This window comes from Coregonus clupeaformis, chromosome 9 (genome assembly GCF_020615455.1).
Source record: "Coregonus clupeaformis isolate EN_2021a chromosome 9, ASM2061545v1, whole genome shotgun sequence".
In the NCBI taxonomy this organism is placed as follows: domain Eukaryota; kingdom Metazoa; phylum Chordata; class Actinopteri; order Salmoniformes; family Salmonidae; genus Coregonus; species Coregonus clupeaformis.
Genome location: NC_059200.1, coordinates 40,588,337 through 40,611,374, shown reverse-complemented (window position 1 = coordinate 40,611,374; position 23,038 = coordinate 40,588,337). Strand labels below are relative to the sequence as shown.

The 23,038-nt window shown below is 44.1% G+C and overlaps 1 protein-coding gene across 3 annotated transcripts in view; it reads left to right on the top strand.

The window, feature by feature from the left end:
* LOC121573536 (protein FAM222B-like) overlaps nucleotides 1-23,038 on the top strand; it is a 100,134-nt gene that overhangs the window by 60,639 nt on the left and 16,457 nt on the right. For all 3 annotated transcript variants that reach the window (XM_045222636.1, XM_045222634.1, XM_045222635.1), the window contains one exon: nucleotides 19,847-19,974. In XM_045222636.1, coding sequence (XP_045078571.1) covers nucleotides 19,893-19,974 — 82 coding nt within the window. In that variant the 5' untranslated portion in view covers nucleotides 19,847-19,892. The remainder of the gene's footprint in view (nucleotides 1-19,846; nucleotides 19,975-23,038) is intronic.

The window sequence follows — 23,038 nt, the reverse complement described above, 5'->3', positions numbered from 1 at the left end:
GTTGAAAGTTGATGTTATGAAAATGCTTTTAGTACATATTAGACGTTTTTCGAGTTCCTAGCACAAGATTAGAGAGATGAAAACAATGTAATGGGAAGGATAGAGCGCACCTGCTTTATTCATTACTTTTTGATCCTGATCAAGAAGTGAATAAACTAAAAGCTAAACTACCAATTTGAGAGGGGGAAAAACAATAAAATACTAACAATCATATTAACAAGCTGTGTAGTCTGGGCAAACATCCACTTGCATACGTTTTTGAGCTCATTCAGCTTTAGGCTACGTTACAGTGATTTTCACATTGGCAGGGGCATCAGATCTACTGTTACCCGACATTAACATTAGTTAGCTAGCTAAATGCCTGATGTCCACAATAACAAATCAGGTAGCTGGCATCGAAATAAGCTTGTGTAGTCCAGTCAAAAACCCACTTGCACATGTTTTTGTGTTCATTCAGCGAGCAAGGTCTAGCTGTGTTAAACATTACAGTAGTTTTGACATGGGCATCGGATCGTACTGTGTTAGCCAGCAAGCTAGCTAACAGCAAACAAGGTTAGTAAGCTAGCTAACTGCATTGTAATGCCCACAATAATGTAACTTTTGCATAAAATGGTATTCAATATGGTTTGCAGTGAGGGAGGCTTGTAATCCAGCTGGATACAGGTGCCTGCCTGGGTCATTGCAGAGTAATGTCCACATACCAATCTAACCCTCCTGGGTTATACCGTGTGGGCAATTAGGAATCAGTTGGAGTAGCAGAGGCCACACACGCACATGGGGAACAGGGGTGTGGTGAGGAGGAGCACTGACCTTTATGAAGCTGCAGCATCAGATATCTCAAAGCTGTGCTAGAGAGAGTGCAGTAAGACCGTTCCTGACCGTGAGGCTGTCTGAGTGTTTGTGTTGTTGAAAGATACTTTTGTTTCTGTCTGGTGTGTATTTGAAGTTGATGTGGCATAGTGACTGGGTAGGAGACAGGGTGGATGTCAGGCCAGTGCCCTGTCTTTCTGTCTGTCTGGTTTCATCATCTCTTGCTGTAGTCTCTACCACTATAAAGCAGAGTGTCAGCTGGAGCATTACCATAGGCTGACCTTTGCTGCTGCGCTCCCCAGTTTTCTGACATTCAAGGGAGTGTGTGTGTGTGTGTGTGTGTGTGTGGACTAAGCAAGTAAAAAAATAAAGAATTGTCAGTCAAGCAGATTATAGATTGAAGTTGTCCGAATGGACAAGTAAAAACAATTCCCGCAAAAATCACAATGTCAAACAATTAGGCTACTCCAATCAAAATGGGTTCAAAGTGTCCTCCAGATGCCATGTGTTGTGCAATGTCCTACCAATCTCTGTAGAGCGCATCGAAGTAGAATTATTGTAGGCCTGCATTGACAGGCACAAGTCTTTCAATACCGCAGTCACAATGCATTTTTTTGATCAAAGTGAGCCTAGTGTGCACGTGTTGATATTCATTGCTAGTTAGTGAGTTATTTGCCCAGTTATAGCTAATTTTTGGTCATGAAAATCCTGAAAAGGGCGTGTGTGTGCATGTGCATCACCTGCGTGCGCGCTTGGGCTGTCTCCAGATTGTCATACCTTCATAACGACCTTGTGCCATACAGGGATATTAGGTAATACCTGCACTGAACACAAGGGGCACTATTATCAAACCTCACTGATCCTCTGTAATCTAAAGGTTAGCAATGCTAACAGATGCATGTAAAATCCAATAGAGAATGCTAACTACATGCTAATGAGCGCATTGCGAACATTTTGAAAAAGTATCTGACCTAAAGTATTTGCAGGACAGACATTCCAGCTCATAACGTTATACAAGTAACAAAAAATTATACTCCTTTTGCTGCACGCAGAAAACAAATATTAGACATCAAGGCTCTTGATCAAGGGGGGGATTATCTGCTGTTACCTTGCAAAGCTTGATTTTGGAAGAAGCTAACCACTTAGCCATCTAGCTAACTAGCTACTAAAGGCTCCAGTCTCTCGACGTTGTGTACTTATAAACAAACACCAAGTGACTGGGGACTAAGGGTAGACTTCATAATGAAAAATTGTGACGTGGAATGAAGAACACACTTCTTTATCTTCTAACGAATTGCACAAGTTCCCTGCAGGTATTTACTTAAAAGTAGCTACAAATATTCAAAAAAATTAATAATCAAAAAAATAGTTTAAATGGTGTTGTAAAACCATCCCGTGGCTATATCCAAATACACCGGTATGCGGTATAATACGGTATACCGCCCAAGACTACAACAGACTAACTAGATAACCAGCAAAACGACACTATGCTTAAAATCTCGCTAGTTAACTATTTACAGTGCCTTCAGAAAGTATTCAGACCCCTTTTACTTTTTCCACATTTTGTTACGTTACAGCCTTCTTCTAAAACGGATTAAATTGTTTTTACCACCCCTTATCAATCTACACACAATACCCCATAATGACAAACAAATAGGTTTTTTGATGAAAAATGAAATATCACATTCCATAAGTATTCAGACCCGTTAAACAGTACTTTGAAGTACCTTTGGCAGCGATTACAGCCTTGAGTCGTCTTGGGTATGACGCTACAAGCTTGGCACACCTGTATTTGGGGAGTTTCTCTCATTCTTCTCTGCAGATCCTCAAGCTCTGTCAGGTTGGATGGGGAGCGTTGCTGCACAGCTATTTTCAGGTCTCTCCAGAGATGTTGGGTCGGGTTGAAGTCCGGGCTCTGGCTGGGCCACTCAAGGACATTGAGAGACTTGTCCCGAAGCCACTCCTGCGTTGTCTTTGCTGTGTGCTTAGGGTCGTTGTCCTGTTGGAAGGTGAACCGTCGCCCCAGTCTGAGGTCTTGGGAGCTCTGGAGCAGGTTTTCATCAAGGATCTCTCTCTACTTTGCTCCGTTCATCTTTCCCTCGATCCTGACTAGTCTCCCAGTCCCTGCCGCTGAAAAACATCCCCACAGCATGATGCTGCCACCACCATGCTTCACCGTAGGGATGGTGCCAGGTTTCCTCCAGACGTGACGCTTGGCATTTAGGCCAAAGAGTTCAATCTTGGTTTCATCAGACAAGAGAATCTTGTTTCTCATGGTCTGAGAGTCTTCAGGTGCCTTTTGGCAAACTCAAAGTGGGCTGTCATGTGCCTTTTACTGAGGAGTGGCTTCCATCTGGCCACTCTACCATAAAGGCCTGATTGGTGGAATGATGCAGAGATGGTTGTCCTTCTGGAAGATTCTCCCATCTCCACAGAGGTCTGTCAGCTTGACCATCGGGTTCTTGGTCACCTCCCTGACCAAAGCCCTTCTCTCTCGATTGCTCAGTTTGGCCAGGCGGCCAGCTGTAGGAAGAGTCTTGCTTGTTTCAAAATTCTTCCATTTAAGAATTATTGTGGCCGCTGTGTTCTTGGGGACCTTCAATGCTGCAGAAATGTTTTTGTACCCTTCCCCAGATCTGTGCCTCGACACAATCCTGTCTCGGAGCTCTTCGGACAATTCCTTCGACCTCATGGCTTGGTTTTTGCTCTGACATGCACTGTCAACTGTGGGACCTTATATAGACAGTGTGCCTTTCCAAATCATGTCCAATCAATTGAATTTACCACAGGTGGACTCCAATGAAGTTGTAGAAACATCTCAAGGATGATCAATGGAAACAGGATGCACCGGAGCTCAATGTCGAGTCTCATAGCAAAGGGTCTGAATACTTATGTAAATATGGTATTTCTGTTTTTTGTTTAATGCATTTGCAAAAGTCTAACCTGTTTTTGCTTCGTCATTATGTGGTATTGTGTGTAGATTGCTGAGGAAATTGTTTTATTTAGTCAATTTTAGAATATGGCTGTAACGTAACAAAGTGGAAAAGGTCAAGGGTTCTGAATACTTTCTGAAGGCACTGTAGCTAGTTGCATGTATTAATTTAATTGTCATTCCGTTGTACTAAAAAACTTTCCACCAGCTCTCGTGTATAACCGCAAATGGCTGACATGCAGTTGACACTGGTGCACAGTTGATGAAACCAATGTTGCATACTCCGGTTGTAAAACCGTCTCTCAAATGCTCAGGTGTTGAGAAATAATTCTGACACCGTTGGAACGCTGGTATTCTCCTCTATTCAGTACTTCTGACAACGTTCCCCCCTCTCAAAGATATTCTTAGAATAGCCTAAATGACAAGTAACTCCTATGCTGTCAAGCTCCTCTGAAAATGGAATATTTTAGCCTTAAGAATTCCTGGTCTCCGGCAGTGTTTGGAAATGCCGATCTGCGGTCAAGAATGCAGAGTTGATCTCAGCCTATGCTACCCTTCAGTCCCTTGACTTTTTGGCCATGACTGAGACATGGATCACCCCAGAGAACACTGCTACTCCAGCTGCTCTCTCTTCATCTGACTACGTGTTCTCGCATAGTCCGAGAGCATCTGGTCATCACGGTGGTGGCACAGGGCTGCTCATTTCTCCTAAGTGGAGATTTTCTCTTTTTTTTTCTCACTCACCTGTCCATCTCCTTTGAATTCTATGCTGTCACTTGTCACTTGTCGACTCAAGCTTAACATTGTTGTCATCTATCGCCCACCAGGTGCCCTTAGAGTTCATCAATGAGCTTGACACCTTGATAAGCTCATTTCCTGACGATGGCTCACACCTCTTTGTACTGGGCGACTTCAACATCCCGACGTCTGCCTTCGATTAATTTATTTCCAACTCTTTCTTTCCCCTCCTTGCTTCTTATGACTTCACCCTTTCCCAGTCCCCTCCCACTCACAAGGCAGGCAATACGTTTGACCTCATCTTTACTGGAGGCTGTTTGCCTACTAATCTCACGGCAACCCACCTCCAGGACTTGGATCACTACTTTTATTTCCTTTTCTGTCTCCCTATCCTCAAATCCTAGCCACTCAGCCCCTACCCAGATTATCATGCGTCGTTGCAATCTTCGCCCTCTCACTCCCACGACTTTCTCCTCTTCTATCCTATCATCTCTCCCTTCTGCTAAATCCTTCTCCCTCCTGTTTCCTCATTCTGCCTCTTCGACCCTATTATCCTCCCTTTCCGCATCCAACGACTCACACTGTCCCCTTTCCTCCCGGTCCTTCCCTGCTGCTCCGTGGCTAAGTGACTCATTGCTAGCTTAAAGAACAGGGCTGCGGGCAGCTGAGCGTAAATGGAGGAAAACTAAACTTCCGGAGGACCTAACATCAGACTTTCAGCATGCTTATAAGGAAGGGCAATCAACATGTACTGCACTGACACAAATGACTGATGATTGGTTGAAAGAAATGTATAATAAGAATATTGTGGGAGCTGTACTGTTAGATTTCAGTGCAGCCTTCGATATTATGGACCATAACCTGTTGTTGAAAAAACGTATATGTTATGGCTTTTCAACCTCTGCCATATAGTGGATTCAGAGCTATCTATCTAATAGAACTCAAATGGTTTTCTTTAATGGAAGCTTCTCTAATGTCAAACATGTAAAGTGTGGCCTACCACAGGGCAGCTCTCTAGGCCCTCTACTCTTTTCTATTTTTACCAATGACCTGCCACTGGCGTTAAACAAAGCATGTGTGTCCATGTATGCTGATGATTCAACCATATACCATCAGCAACCACAGCTAATGAAGTCACTGAAACCCTTAATAAAGAGTTGCAGTCTGTTTTGGAATGGGTGGCCACTAATAAACTGGTCCTGAACATCTCTAAAAGAGCATTGTATTTGGTACAAATCATTCCCTAAGTTCTAGACCTCAGCTGAATCTGGTAATGAATGGTGTGGCTGTGGAACAAGTTGAGGAGACTAAATTACTTGCCGTTACTTTTTAGATTGTAAACTATCATGGTCAAAACATATAGATTCAATGGTTGTAAAGATGGGGAGAGGTCTGTCCGTAATAAAGAGATGCTCTGCGTTTTTGACACCACACTCCAAACAGCAAGTTCTGCAGGTTCTAGTTTTGTCTAATCTTGATTATTGTCCAGTCGTGTGGTCCAGTGCTGCAAGGAAAGACCTAGTTAAGCTGCAGCTGGCCCAAAACAGAGCAGCATGTCTTGCTCTTCATTGTAATCAGAGGGCTGATATAAATACTGTGCATGCCAGTCTCTCTTGGCTAAGAGTTGAGGAGAGACTGACTGTGTCACTTCTTATTTTTATAAGAAACATTGTGTTGAAAATCCCAAATTGTTTGTGTAGTCAACTTACACACACCTCTGACACACACACTTACCCCACCAGACATGCCACCAGGGGTCTTTTCACGGTCCCCAAATCCAGAACAAATTTAAGAAAGCGTACAGTATTATGTAGAGCCACTATTGCATGGAACTCCGTTCCATCTCATATTGCTAAAATAAACAGCAAACCTGGTTTCAAAAAACAGATAAAGCAACACCTCACGGCACAACACCTCTCCCCTATTTGACCTAGTTAGTTTGTGTGTATGTATTGACATGTAGGCTATGTGTGCCTTTTTTTTATGTAAGTAGTTCTCTCCTTGAGCTGTTCTTGTCTATTAATGTTATGTATTATGTCATGTTTTGTGTGGACCCCAGGAAGAGTAGCTGCTGCTTTTGCAACAGCTAATGGAGATCCTAATAAAATACCAAATACCAAAACATCCTTTCACTCCCTCATCTCTACCTTCTCTTCCTCCATCTGCTGCTAAAGCCAATTTCTATCACTGAATTTCAAGCTTCTGCCTCTAACCCAAGGAAACTCTTTTCAACCTTCTCCTCCCTACTTAATCCTCCACCCCCTCCCTCCTCCCTCTTCAGCGGACGACTTTGTCAACCACTTTGAAAAGAAGGTCGACAACATCCGCTCCTCATTCACTCAGCCTATTGAGTCCACTGGTCCCACTCACACAGAACTACCCTACGCCTTGACCTCTTTCTCCAGATGAAAACCTGTAACTAGTGAGGTCTGGCCGGCAACCTGCCCACTCGTCCCCATCCCCTCCTCCAGAACATCTCTGGAGACCTTCGCTCCTGCAGGTTCATGCTCTACAACATCTGTAGAGTACGACCCTTCTTCACACTGGAAGCTGTGCAGGTCCTAATCCAGGCACTTGTCATCTCCCGTCTGGACTACTGCAACTCGCTGTTGGCTGGGCTCCCGCTTGTACCATCAAACCCCTGCAACGTATCTAGAAAACGCTGCAGCCTGCCTGGTGTTCAACCTTCACTAATTCTCCCATGTCACCCCACTCCTCCGCACACTCCACTGGCTTCCAGTCGAAAGCTCTCATCCACTACAAGACCATGGTACTTGCCTACAGAGCAGCAAGAGGAGCTGCCCCTCCCTACCTTCAGGCTATGCTCAAACCCTACACCCCAACCTGAGTACTCTGTTCTGCCACCTCTTGGCCCTCCCACCCCTATGGGAGGACAGCTCCTGCTCAGCCCAGCACAAGCTCTTCTCTGTCCTGGCACCCCAAAGAGTCCCTGCCCATTTTCCGAAAACATCTGAAACCATACCTCTTAATAGTATTTAAATAATCCCACAGCACCCCCCACTCCCGGAGGACCTAACACTCGCACTTGACCGGCCGAGCAGCCGCACACAAGCCTAAGATCACCATGCGCAATGCCAAGCATCGGCTGGAGTGGGTTAACGCTCACCGCCATTGGACTCTGGAGCAGGGGAAACGCGTTCTCTGGAGTGATGAATCCCGCTTCACCCTCTGGCAGTCCAACGGACTAATCTGGGTTTGGCGGATGCCAGGAGAACGCTACCTGCCCCAATGCATAGTGCCAACTGTGAAGTTTGCTGGAGTAGGAATAATGATCTGGGGCTGTTTTTCATGGTTCGGGCTAGGCCCCTCAGTTCCATTGAAGGGAAATCTTAACGCTACAGCATACAATGACTTCTAGACTATTCTGTGCTTCCAACTTTGTGGCAACCTTTCCTGTTTCAGCATGACAATCCCCCCCGTGCACAAAGCGATGTCCATACAGAAATGGTTTGTCGAGATCGGTGTGGAAGAACTTGACTAGCCTGCACAGAGCCCTGACCTCAACCCTATTGAACAGCTTTGGGATTAATTGGAATCCCGACTGCGAGCCAGGCCTAATCGCCCAACATCAGTGCCGACCACACTAATGCTCTTGTGGCTGAATGGAATGAAGTCCCCGCAGCAATGTTCCAACATCTAGTGGAAAGCCTTCCCAGAAGAGTGGAGGCTGTTATAGCAGCAAAGGGGGGGCCAACTCCATATTAATGCCCATGATTTTGGAATGAGATGTTCGACAAGCAGGTGTCCACATACTTTTGGTCATGTAGTGTAGCTACTCTATTGAGGAAAAATGTATTTACTTTGATTGTGATCTGTGCTTGTCCCACCTAGCTATCTTAAGATGAATGCACTAACTGTATGTCGCTCTGGATAAGAGCGTTCGCTAAGTGACTAAAATGAAAGAACATCTAATAAAAATGTCTGTTACCTACAGTGGTTCCTAAATAAGAAATTTGAGGTTATGCTGTGGCGCATTGAGGTGCATTATGGTATAGTACGGTACATTGCGTCACCGGAAGGGGGAGTTAGAATGCCGATTTATAATTTCTTATATTTTATTTTTTACTTAACCAGGTAAGCCAGTTGAGAACAAGTTCTCATTTACAACTGCGACCTGGCCAAGATAAAGCAAAGCAGTGCAATAAAATCAACAACAGAGTTACATATGGAATAAACAAAACGTACAGTCAAAAAACACAATTTGAAAATCTATATACAGTAGTAAGTTATGGAGGTAAAGCAATAAATAGGCCATAGTGCAAAATAATTACAATTTTAGTATTAACGCTGGAGTGAATGATGTGCAGAAGATGATGTGCAAATAGAGATACTGGGGTGCAAGTGAGCAAAATAACAATATGGGGATGAGGTAGTTGGGTTGGCTAATTACGCGTGGGCTAATTACAGATGGGCTGTGTACAGGTGCAGTGATCGGTAAGCTGCTCTGACAACTGACGCTTAAAGTTAATGAGGGAGATAAGAGTCTCCAGCTTCAGAGATTTTTGCAGTTCGTTCCAGTCATTTGCAGCAGAGAACTGGAAGGAATGGCGGCCAAAGGAGGTGTTGGCTTTGGGGATGACCAGTGAGATATACCTGCTGGAACGCATACTACGGGTGGGAGTTGCTATGGTGACCAATGATCTAAGATAAGGCAGGGATTTGCCTAGAAGTGATTTATAGATGACCTGGAGCCAGTGGGTTTGGCGACGAATATGTAGTGAGGGCCAGCCAACGAGAGCATACAGGTCACAATGGTGGGTAGTATTTGGGGCTTTGGTGACAAAAAAGATGGCACTGTGATAAACGACATCCAATTTGCTGAGTAGAGTGTTGGAAGCTATTTTGTAAATGACATCGTGGGCAAGTTGCAGAGCTGGTGGCCGGGGTAGGGGTAGCCAGGTGGAAAGCATGGCCAGCCGTAGCAAAATGCTTACTGAAATTCTCGATTTATTGTAGATTTATCGGTGGTGACAGTGTTTCCTAGCCTCGGTGCAGTGGGTAGCTGGGAGGAGGTGCGCTTATTCTCCATGGACTTTACAGTGTCCCAAAACTTTTTGGAGTTAATGCTACAGGATGCAAATTTCTGTTTGAAAAAGCTAGCCTTTGGTTTCCTAACTGATTGTGTATATTGGTTCCTGACTTCCCTGAAAAGTTGCATATTGCGGGGGCTGTTCGATGCTAATGCAGTACGCCACAGGATGTTTTTGTGCTGGTCAAGGGCAGTCAAGTCTGGGGTGAACCAGGAGCTATATCTGTTCTTAGTTCTGAATTTTTTGAATGGGGTATGCTTATTTAAGATGGAGAGGAAAGCACTTTTGAAGAACATCCAGGCATCCTCTACTGATGGAATGAGGTCAATATCCATCCAGGATACCCGGGCCAGATCAATTAGAAAGGCCTGCTCGCTGAAGTGTTTTAGGGAGCGTTTGACAGTAATGAGGGGTGGTCGTTTGACCGCGGACCCGTTACGGACGCAGGCAATAAGGCAGTGATCGCTGAGATCCTGGTTGAAGACAGCGGAGGTGTATTTAGAAGGTAAATTAGTCAGGATGATGTCTATGAGGGTGTCCATGTTTACGGAATTAGGGTTGTACCTGGTAGGTTCCTTGATAATTTGTGTGAGATTGAGGGCATCTAGTTTAGATTGTAGGACGGCCGGGGTGTTAAGCATATCCCTGTTTAGGTCACCAAGCAGTACGAACTCTGAGGATAGATTGGGGGCAACCAATTCACATATGGTGTCCAGGGCACAACTGTGAGAGACTTATTTCTGGAAAGGTGGATTTTTAGAAGTAGAAGCTCAAACTGTTTGGGCACAGATCTGGATAGTATGATAGAGCTCTGCAGTAAATTGCAACTCCGCCCCCTTTGGCAGTTCTATCTAGATGGGGGAAAAAACCAAGGTTTTTACGGTTACAGAAGTCAACAAATGATAGCGCCTGGGGGGTAGGAGTGATACTGGGGGCTACAGGGCCTGGGTTAACATCTACATCACCAGAGGAACAGAGGAGGAATAGAATAAGGATACGGCTAAAGGCTTTAAGAACTGGTCTTCAAGTGCGTTGGGTACAGAGAATAAAAGGGGCAGATTTCCGGGCGTTGTAGAATAGATTCAGGGCATTATGTACAGACAAGGATATGGAAGGATATGAGTACAGTGGAGGTACACCTAAGCATTGGGTAACTATAAAGAGATCACTTCACTGGAGGTACCGATTGAGCCGGTCTCAGCGTGTATGGGGGGTGGGACAAAGGAGCTCGCTGAGGCTGGTTGAGCGGGACTGGGGGGTCTACAGTGAAATTGTATAATAGGAACTAACCCAAACAGCAATAGGCTAGGCATATTGACATGGGATAGAGGCATAACGCAATCACAGGTGTTATTCGAGAGGGCTAAGACAACAGCTGGTAATGGCGACGAAAGTTTGGGCTGAGGCTTAACAGATAAACAGGATGGGGTACCGTGTAAAGGAACAGTCCAGCAGGCATTAGCTGTATAGCTGAGTGATCGTAAGGTCCAGTGAACAGCAATAAGTAAGTCCGGGAGCAGTTCGTAGGCTGCTACAGCACAGGCGAGCAGGAGGCACGGCTGTTGATTGCGCGTGCTAGCGGGCCGGAGCTAGCAGATGGATCTTCGTGGTCGTCGCAACAGGAAGCCTGTTGAAACCACATCAGACGACTACATCGGCAGACCAGTCGGGATGGATCGGCGGGGCTCCGTGTCGACACTAGGAGGTCCCGTCCGGTTGACAGAGGGGGGTAGATAGCCGGGAGATTGGCCTGGCTCGAGGCTAGCTCAAGGTTAACTGGTACGTCGGGACAGTGGTGATTAGCCAACAACAGCCATTCGGTTGCAGCTAGCTAGTTGCGATGGTCCGGTGTTAAGGTCCACGGACAGTGGTGAAGACCGCTAACGCTGGCTAATAGCAAGTAGCTGGCTAGTTTCAGCCATAGGTTCTTGATAAAAATAAAGAAATAATAGAATCCGTTCCACATTAGGTGAGGCGGGTTGCAGGAAAGTATATTTAGTTAAAGGATGGAAAGTGAGAGAGAAATATATACGAGACAAAAAAACAAAAAAACAGGCTATTTACACGAGGACACAACAGAATACACGACCGCACTACTACGCCATCTTGGTACCGTAATTTGGGTTCGGTGTAAAGCCTTCGTACCCAGGCGCTAATGTGTGTCTCTCTCCTCACTAAATAAATGACGGCAATTGATGAATGGGTGATAGAAACCAGACAAACTGATAATTGTGCACTTGACTTCACGATTGAATTTGAATTAACTGAATAATGAGGATGAAGAAGAGGGTAATTGAATTTAGAACAATGGTGTAAGAATTGCTCTTCCTCTGTGTCCCGCGCACACCTGGAAAAATACCAATTATTTTGTTTCTACTTCGTCAGATGAAGCTGAAACTGGACTGTAGCCTATTACTTACTACAACTGTAGTTACACTAATGTTTTTATTGTAAGAAACTAAAATGTTATGTTATATTCTTACTGTAAAGTATGTATGTTGACTGAATATACGCACGTTGATGGCGCAGTGAAGAGGCGACTCTGGGATGCTGACCTTCTAGGCAGAGTTGCAAAGGAAAAGCCATATCTGACTGCCCATCTTAATCTTTTATTTTTATTGGCCAGTCTGAGATATGGCTTTTTCTTTGCAACTCTGCCTAGAAGGTCAGCATCCCGGAGTCGCCTCTTCACTGTTGACGTTGAGACTGGTATTTTGCGGGTACTATTTAATGAAACTGCCAGTTGAGGACCTGTGAGGCGTCTGTTTCTCAAACTAGACACTGTAATGTATTTGTCCTCTTGCTCAGTTGTGCACCTTGGCCTCCCACTCCTCTTTCTATTCTGGTTAGAGCCAGTTTGCGCTGTTCTGTGAAGGGAGTAGCACACAGCGTTGTACGAGATCTTAAGTTTCTTGGCAATTTCTCACATGGAAAAGCCTTCATTTCTCAGAACAAGAATAGACTGACGAGTTTCAGAAGAAAGTTATTTGTTTCTGGCCATTTTGATCCTCTAATCCAGGGGTCCCCAAACTTTTTCCTGTGAGGGCCACAACTTTTCCCTTCTCTGATGGGGGGCCGGTGTCAGTTTGTAACAGAAAAAGTGTGACGATCGTAGGGGAGCTTAAAAAATTTATTGTTTTCCAGAAAGCCACACATAACCAAATAACCCTTTCCAGGTTCTTTACAGAAAAAAAGTCAGGAAACAAATAATAACACTATTAATGAAATAAATAATAACTAAATAACCCTCTGAGTTCTTCACAGAAAAAACAGGAAATAAATAACACTATTTATGAAATAAATAATAACTAAATAACTCTCTCTGGGTTCTTCATAGAAAAAAAAGCCATGGAACATTAACTTTCTGTTGTGCCATGCACAATCTTAACAGATAAAAGTTCAGCTCAGTTGTCAGAGCAGAATCTCTCTGACACATATGAGCAGTCTCTTAAAGTTCTTGTGTTCCTTCCTTATAATCCTTTTGTAGGTTCCAGTAGGCTTGTAGACACCGCTGTTTGCAGCTCTCTCTCATCAACTTCCCTGTGAAAACCACAAAGGAAGCAGGTTGAGAAACTGAACTAAGTGATACAGCACCTACACAGCACAATACATTTCACTACCAGTATGGTTGTAAAGATGGATTTTATCCCAGTAGATTTTATTATGATTATATTTGTTTATGCTCAGAATGACTCATTCAAGTCAGAAAAGTGAGCTTACCTATGTATGTTCATCAGTGTGAACTGTGGGCCTGCATCTGGCTGGTGAGAAGTTGAATATCAGGTTCCATTCTAGTTACAGCCAGTCTCAAGCACTGATGCAAATGTTCATCTGTCAATCTTGATCTCATCGGAGTTTTCAGCAGTTTCATGCGAGAAAAGGTTCTCTCGCAGATATACGTGCTGCCAAAAACTGTGGACATTTTCATTGCGTGTTTTTTGATGTTTGGATATGTGTCGTTTGGGAGGGCGGCATAGAAGTCAATGAGACTGTTGGGCTTGAATGCGTCTTTCAGAACATCACAGTTCTGTAACTCAGCCAACTCAAACTGATATGAAGGCTGGGCTTCATCAATGTCGGCAACAAAGGGGTTCTGAAAAAGACGGATTTCTTTTGCATGAACATGTAGTTCACTGAATCGCACACCGAACTCCGCCTTCAGCATTTCCAGTGCTTCCACGCACTTTTCAGCTGGGAACGGGACCGCTGGGTTCTCTGTCGACAGGTTTTGGGTAGCAGGAAGATGGACGAAGTTGCGCTTTTCACTTGTTCCAAAAGCAGCGCTAATTTCACCTCAAATGCTTTTATGTGTGAATACATGTCGCAAATGAGTTTCCCCTCGCCTTGTAGCTGCAAGTTAAGGCTGTTAAGTATTTCTGTCACGTCTGTTAAAAATGCGAGGTGCCATTTCCATTCTGGGTCGATCAGCTCTGGGACCGTTTTGTCTTTTAAATGAAGAAATGCGTTAATTTCGGGTAGCAGCTCGTAAAAACGCCTCAAAACTCTGCCCCGGCTCAGCCATCGGACCTCTGTGTAGTACAGCACATCTCCGTGCGTAGACTCCAGTTCAGACAGGAATTCTTGGAACTGCCTGTGTTTAAGTCCCTTTGCTCTGATGAAGTTTATGCACGACACCACAACCTTCATTACAGAATCCCACGTCAACACTTTGCAGCACAGTGCTTGCTGGTGAATTAGGCAGTGGACTCGTGAGCGGGGCGGTGAGACCCCTTTTTCCAACTCCCGGTTCATGCGTCCTATTAGACCGCGAGTTTCGCCTACCATGCTAGGAGCCCCGTCAGTCGTGATGCTAGCTAGCTTTGACCAGTCCAGGTCCAACTTCTCCATGGTTTGGCACACTTTGTCAAAAATATCCTCTCCCGTTGTAGTCCCTTTGAGACTTTGGAGGGCTGCCAGCTCTCGCATATCTCAAAGTTTGCGCTAACTCCACGAATAAAAATGAGCAGTTGCGCTGTGTCTTGCACGTCCGTGCTCTCATCCAGTGCTAATGAAAAAAGTCAAATTCTTTCGTCTTCTGCTGCAGCTGGGCATATACATTACTCCCGATTTCTTCAACGCGTCTGGTGATTGTACTCGCCGACAGACTTACGGCATTAAATGCATCTTTCTTCTCGGGACACACCTCCTCCGCGACAGCATCCATACATTTCTTAACAAACTCTCCGTCAGTGAAAGGCTTACCGCTGCTTGCTATCAGTTTAGCAACCCGAAAGCTGGCCCGAACGGATGCCTGGTTCAGCTGAGCTTGGCGTACAAATGTATTCTGCTGAGATAGTAGTCCACTTTTTAGCTTTGAGAGTTTGTCTGCTCGTATTTGGCCTTGCAAGCTATCGTACTTGTCTTTGTGACGGGATTCATAGTGTCGGCGAAGATTGTATTCTTTGAATACCGCCACCGTCTCTTGACAGATGAGACAAACAGCCTTTTCTTTGCATTGAACAAAAAAATAATCGTTTGTCCACTGCAGGTTAAATACCCTGCATTCTGAATCAATTTTTCTCTTACCTAACCTTTTCGCCATTATTCCGTTCTCTCTTTGACAGGGCCGGGCCTAGGATTTTTTTTCTGGAGGCCAAATAGGAAAAAAATCCGATAGCGTCTCTGGTATTGTTCAGAGGGCCGGGCCAAATGTGCTGACGGGCCGTATCCGGCCCGCGGGCCGTAGTTTGGTGACCACTGCTCTAATCGAACCCACAATTGCTGATGCTCCAGATACTCAACTAGTCTCAAGAAGGCCAGTTTTATTGCTTCTTTAATCAGCACAACAGTTTTCAGCTGTGCTAAAATCATTGCAAAAGGGTTTTCTAATGATCAATTAGCCTTTTAAAATTATAAACTTGGATTAGCAAACACAACGTGCCATTGGAACACAGGACTGATGGTTGCTGATAATGGGCCTCTGTACCCCTATGTAGATATTCCATTAAAAGTCAGCCTTTTCCAGCTACAATAGCCATTTACAACATTAACGATGTCTACACTGTATTTCGGATCAATGTGATGTTATTTTAATGACCAAAAAATTGCTTTTCTTTCAAAAACAAGGACAAGTGTATATATGTGGGGAAAAAAACATGTGGGATTGGAAATGATGCAGACAATTACATTGATGGAAGTTACAACATATCTGCAATATTAAAGCTGATCTACCCTCTAAAAAAAATATTTAAAAAATAAAGAAAAATTCAGTAGATGTGCTCAAAGATGCCCTCTGGTGGTACAAATCTAATTATATTGGTCGCATACACATATTTAGCAGAAGTTATTGCGGGTGTAGTGAAATGCTTGTGTTCCTAGCTCCAACAGTGCAATAATATCAAACAATACACGCAAATCTAAAAAGTTAAAGAATGGAATTAAGAAATATAGAAATATTAGGAGGAGCTGTGTGTGTGTGTGTACACGTAGGATAGAATAGTATATGTACCGCAATAGTTAAATAGGATAGGCCTTGAGTAGAATACAAAATATACATATGAAGTGCATTTTATTTTGTGAAGTGGTTCCTTGCATCATACAGCAAAATGTTCAGTCACGTTTTTGGCCCATGGTGTTAGACTTTTTTTTTGCGACTTGAGTAAAAAAGTGATTTGAGTAAAAAATCTGTCCTACTTGTCTGAACAAGTGGCAAAAAAGTTAATGTCAAGCCTATAGTCCCGTGTAGCTCAGTTGGTAGAGCATGGCGTTTGCAACGCCAGAGTTGTGGGTTCGATTCCCACGGGGGGCCAGTATGGAAATGTATGCACTCACTAACTGTAAGTCGCTCTGGATAAGAGCGTCTGCTAAATTACTAAAATGTAAATGTACGGGGTGTGTATGCAACAAACCAGTAGAAAATTGGGATCTTGCATTGACTGAGAACCCTCCCATCCTCGTCTATCTATATTCGTCTTGAAACACCTCCGCAACCACACGTCTACATTTGATGTGAGGTTGACTACCTCCATCCCAATGCCTTTTGTGTTCTTGAAAATATTAATGTTATCCTTGTAAAGAAACGTTGTCACTAAGATGAATGAATGAAAAGCGAAAAATACATACTTTTTTTTACCGGCACAAAGGCGGGAAAATGTACCTTGCAGCATTTAAGACCGGTGCTGAAATCCTTCTATTCCTCAAATCCTTACAGGGAGGAAAAACCAACCTATCAGGCCAATTAAAGTTAATGCGTGGAGACACGTTGAATCGAGGGCAGGGATTGCTGCCATATGGCTGACCATTGGTCAGGCTGTAAATCAGGAAGCAGAGTGCAGGACTGAAGGAGGAGGAGGAGGAGGGGGGAGGATGACGCAGCATCACCCCTGGCCACACAGAACGGAACAGCAGCAAATCCTCAGATCTGTCTGGTGGTGTGAAAAGTGCACTCCCTCTACCGCCCACTCCCCCCGTCAAGCTTTCCCCAGCCCTAACTGCCCTTCCACAGCCCCTACCTGTCCTCCCCAAGCCGCCCCCTCCAGCCACCCGCCATGTTACCTCTAGCCTCCCTCCCCGGCCACAAACCCCCCGAGACCCCAAGGTGCAGCACAGACAGCTCAGTCTCCGGTATCTCTCTCTCTGTGTCTCTGTAACTGCCAGCTTCATTAAGGCTTGTTTTCTTTCCCCTTGCTGGGAGGATTTAAATGAGCTGTCATCCTGACCTTTTTCAGCTCCTGTGTTTTTAAAGGGAGTTCATCTCACCCCCCCTCCCCTCTCTCCCCCTTCTACGGGGGACAGGCACTTTTTAAGCCGCCACCCTGCGGCAGACGGACATGCCAAGGTTGTTTGTGGGTAATTTCCTTCCTCATAACAACGCGGTGTGTGTGTGTTTGTCTGTGCTCTGGTGTTAGTTCTGATGCCACATGGCAGCAAAGGAGAAGGGCACGGGGCAACACACTGTCGACTTCATTTGCTCCCTGACTGTTCTTCAGTGCAAGCATCTGTGGTGTTTTGAATACTGTAACTAAGTGAAGCAGACTGCAATTAAAGCTGTTCTCTCTCTGCTGCTGCTGTTACCTCTTATGCTACTCAGTGGCAACCTCTCTCACACACGCACACACACACAGCCTCTCATTTATTAAAGTACCTTGTTATTTATTTCATTTAATACAGTCTCTCTACTCCATTGTTTGATATCCCCTAAATGTAGTCATGTTGTGGCTGTTGCCTCTTGAGGCCTTGTTGGGGACCAAAGTATTGATCTGTTACAGTGAGGGGAAAAAAGTATTTGATCCCCTGCTGATTTTGTACGTTTGCCCACTGACAAAGAAATGATCAGTCTATAATTTTAATGGTAGGTTTATTTGAACACTGAGACAGAATAACAACAAATAAATCCAGAAAAACGCATGTCAAAAATGATATAAATTGATTTGCATTTTAATGAGGGAAATAAGTATTTGACCCCCTCTCAAACAGAAAGATTTCTGGCTCCCAGGTGTCTTTTTATACAGGTAACGAGCTGAGATTAGGAGCACACTCTTAAAGGGATTGCTCCTAATCTCAGTTTGTTACCTGTATAAAAGACACCTGTCCACAGAAGCAATCAATCAATCAGATTCCAAACTCTCCACCATGGCCAAGACCAAAGAGCTCTCCAAGGATGTCAGGGACAAGATTGTAGACCTACACAAGGCTGGAATGGGCTACAAGACCATCGCCAAGCAGCTTGGTGAGAAGGTGACAACAGTTGGTGCGATTATTCGCAAATGGAAGAAACACAAAAGAACTGTCAATCTCCCTCGGCCTGGGGCTCCATGCAAGATCTCACCTTGTGGAGTTGCAATGATCATGAGAACGGTGAGGAATCAGCCCAGAACTACACGGGAGGATCTTGTCAATGATCTCAAGGCAGCTGGGACCATAGTCACCAAGAAAACAATTGGTAATACACTACGCCGTGAAGGACTGAAATCCTGCAGCGCCCGCAAGTTCCCCCTGCTCAAGAAAGCACATATACAGGCCCGTCTGAAGTTTGCCAATGAACATCTGAATGATTCAGAGGAGAACTGGGTGAAAGTGTTGTGGTCAGATGAGACCAAAATGGAGCTCTTTGGCATCAACTCAACTCGCCATGTTTGGAGGAGGAGGAATGCTGCCTATGACCCCAAGAACACCATCCCCACCGTCAAACATGGAGGTGGAAACATTATGCTTTGGGGGTGTTTTTCTGCTAAGTGGACAGGACAACTTCACCGCATCAAAGGGACAATGGACGGGGCCATGTACCGTCAAATCTTGGGTGAGAACCTCCTTCCCTCAGCCAGGGCATTGAAAATGGGTCGTGGATGGGTATTCCAGCATGACAATGACCCAAAACACACGGCCAAGGCAACAAAGGAGTGGCTCAAGAAGGAGCACATTAAGGTCCTGGAGTGGCCTAGCCAGTCTCCAGACCTTAATCCCATAGAAAATCTGTGGAGGGAGCTGAAGGTTCGAGTTGCCAAACGTCAGGCTCGAAACCTTAATGACTTGGAGAAGATCTGCAAAGAGGAGTGGGACAAAATCCCTCCTGAGATGTGTGCAAACCTGGTGGCCAACTACAAGAAACGTCTGACCTCTGTGATTGCCTGCAAGGGTTTTGCCACCAAGTACTAAGTCATGTTTTGCAGAGGGGTCAAATACTTATTTCCCTCATTAAAATGCAAATCAATTTATAACATTTTTGACATGTGTTTTTCTGGATTTATTTGTTGTTATTCTGTCTCTCACTGTTCAAATAAACCTACCATTTAAAATTATAGACTGATCATGTCTTTGTCAGTGGGCAAACGTACAAAATCAGCAGGGGATCAAATACTTTCTTCCCTCACTGTACTTACTGCCATGTTCCTACTATTGCTCTCTGGAGTGGGTTCTTTGTGAGTGGACTTCATATGCACACAAGAGTAATTAAAGGAGAAGTTTGCTTTTTTACAACCAAATCTAAAACAATTATGTAAATAGAATGTTATAGAAGGGTGCTGATGCTTTTGTTGCGATTTTACTTGTTTTGAGGGGGGTGCGGGGTTGACTCTGACATGGGGGTAGAGTCTGCCCCACGTTTTAACTTGGCTGTTTTATGTTTTAATTTAAATTGTTATTCACATAAAATTTCACCTTTTTTATCTGGCGCTCCAGGTGTGAAACACTTTCTAATCGAAAGGTAACTATGTGTCCTCTGAACTGAACTCGGGGGACATAGTTCTATTAGCCAGCTCTCTGCTCTATACTATTACTATAGTATCTCTATGTAGCATATGTGGCCCTGCGGTTATGTCTGAGTTCTGACCTCTCTCCTGTCCTCTCTCTTCCTCCCTCTCCTCCTCTCTCTCTGCAGTGTGAGTAGCAACAAGTGTCCCATGTTGCATTAGTGTCTGTGTGAAATGCTGGCCTGCCTGCCAGGGCCAGGTGACCTCTCCCTCCAGCTTCTTTCCCACACGCAGATGAACACTGGACTTCAGAAATGTAAGGGTCTCTACTCTACTCTCTTACACTCACACACTCACTCACTTACTCTCAATCAATCACTCACTCAGTCACTCACTCACACTTACTATTCATTCATTCCCTCTCACACACCAAGTCATTCATTCCCTTTACAAGACCCAAGGTCTTTTAAAGGCAGTGCACAGGTAGCAACAGGGTCATACCACCTTACTTATACCCGGGGGGTGTAAGTAAGGTGTGACCCACATTTTACCTCAGCTGTTTGATGTTTTAATTGAAATTGTTATTCACATCAACTGTCACCTTTCCCTGGTGCTCCAGCCGTGAAACACTTTCTAATCGAAAGGTGTCCACTGAACTGAACTGAACTCGGGGGACAGAGTTCTATTAGCCAGCTCTCTGCTCTATACTATTACTATAGTATCTCTATGTAGCATATGTGGCCCTGCGGTTACGTCTGAGTTCTGTCCTCTCTCTCTCTCGTTAGGATGAGAAACGAGATGGACCAGGCAGCCAGTCAACAGCCAGCCACCGCACACACACACACACACTGAGCAGTGTGTGTGCGTGTGCGCCAGGGTTTCCGTTAGGAAAATCTGGCACCGGCCAAGAGACCGGGAACATTTTAATTTAACGGACATTTGAGAAATTTACCGGTCATCCATATGCTTTGGGTGCATAAACCATTAGGGCGTCCACCCACGCAGCCAGCACCAAGGGATATTGGCCAAATGAGCCACATTTACACTACCAGTCAAAAGTTTGGACACACCTACTCATTCAAGGGTTTTTCTTAATGTTTTACTATTTTCTACATTGTACAAACTATGAAATAACACATATGGAATCATGTAGTAACCAAAGAAGTGTTAAACAAATCAAAATATATTTTATATTTGAGATTCTTCAAATAGCCACCCTTTGCCTTGATGACAGCTTTGCACACTCTTGGCATTCTCTCAACCAGCTTCACCTGGAATGTTTTTCCAATAGTCTTGAAGGAGTTCCCACATATGCTGAGCACATGTTGTCTGCTTTTCCTTCACTCTGCGGTCCAACTCATCCCAAACCATCTCAATTGGGTTGAGGTCGGGGGATTGTGGAGGCCAAGCACTCATCACTCTCCATCTTGGTAAAATAGCCCTTACACAGCCTGGAGGGGTGTTGGGTCATTGTCCTGTTGAAAAACAAATGATAGCCCCACTAAGCCCAAACCAGATGCGATGGCGTATCACTGCAGAATGCTGTGGTAGCCATGCTGGTTAAGTATGCCTTGAATTCTAAATAAATCACAGACCGTGTCACCAGCAAAGCACACCATAACACCACCTCCTCCATGCTTTACGGTGGGAAATACACATGCGGAGATCATCCGTTCACCCACACCGCGTCTCACAAAGACAATTTGGACAATTTGGACATTTCTACCGGTCTAGTGTCCATTGCTCGTGTTTCTTGGCCCAAGCAAGTCTCTTCTTATTGGTGTCCTTTTAGTAGTGGTTTCTTTTGCAGCAATTCGACCATGAAGGCCTGATTCACATAGTCTCCTCTGAACAGTTGATGTTGATGTGTCTGTTACTTGAACTCTAAAGCATTTATTTGGGCTGCAATTTCTGAGGCTGGTAACTCTAATGAACTTATCCTCTGCAGCAGAGGTAACTCTGGGTCTTCCATTCCTGTGGCGGTCCTTATGAGAGCCAGTTTCATCATAGCGCTTGATGGTTTTTGCGACTGCACTTGAAGAAACGTTCAAAGTTCTTGAAATGTTCCGTATTGACTGACCTTCATGTCTTAAATTAATGATGGACTGTCGTTTCTCTTTGCTTATTTGAGCTGTTCTTGCCATAATATGGATTTGGTCTTTTACCAAATAGGGCTATCTTCTGTATACCTTGTCACAATACAACTGATATGCTCAAACGCATTAAGAAGGAAAGAAATTGCACAAATTAACTTTTAAGAAGGCACACCTGTTAATTGAAATGCATTCCAGGTGACTACCTCATGAAGCTGGTTGAGAGAATGCCAAGAGTGTGCAAAGCTGTCATCAAGGCAAAGGGTGGCTATTTGAAGAATCTCAAATATAAAATATATTTTGATTTGTTTAACACTTTTTTTGGTTACTACATGATTCCATATGTGTTATTTCATAGTTCTGATGTCTTCACTATTATTCAACAATGTAGAAAATTGTAAAAATAATGTAAAACCCTTGAATGAGTAGTTGTTTCCAAACTTTTGACTGATGGTGTAGGTTTCCTTAAACAGCCTATAATAAATTACAGAAACACTATCCCTTGTGTTTCGATGTGTAGCATATGCAAAGCTTTATAGCCTTTTTGTTTTATTGTTTTTTTTATTTTCCTGAAACAATTGTCCACCTCACAGCTCAGCTGTCGGAGATTTGAGCACTAAACACATGCATCAGGGCATTTCATGCATAGGCCTATAGGCTTAGGAGTCCACTATGATTATTAATATAAAAAATATATGTAAAGGAAGAGAAGCTTAGGCCTAGCCCCAGAGCGAGATATGATGGCAGACATCCTTGTCAGATAGGCTGCGTATACGTTATACAGATATTGGTGTACGGAAGGAGGCTAATTCGTTAATTTTCGATCCTAATATTTTGAATAAAGATAAGCATTATATTGTTAGATTATAGGAGTAACTCTGGTAGGCCTAAAACATTCTTCCTCACCTCAAGTTCAACTGTCGGAGTCAGTTGGAGCGCCGATGCTCACTGCCTTCATATCATAAGCCTGCAGTATAAAAGCCACACCACACCAAACTTTCACAAAGGTTTCTAAACTTTATTAGGTTAATATATAAAAGTAGGTCAAACCATTGTTTATAGGGAAAATACGAGCAGGATATTAGGTTGCGGCAAACACAACATTGCAGTTGGAACTTAATTTGGTGCAAGAAAATGGCTCAACAGAATTAAACAAAACACTTGCGAACTGGTTTAAACCTTCACAAAAGTTTTGAACAGATTATATTGCAGCAATTACCAAGAAAGGTTAGTGCCTACCATACCCAACAAATGACAGCAATAGGCTAATTATATTTATTTTACAAC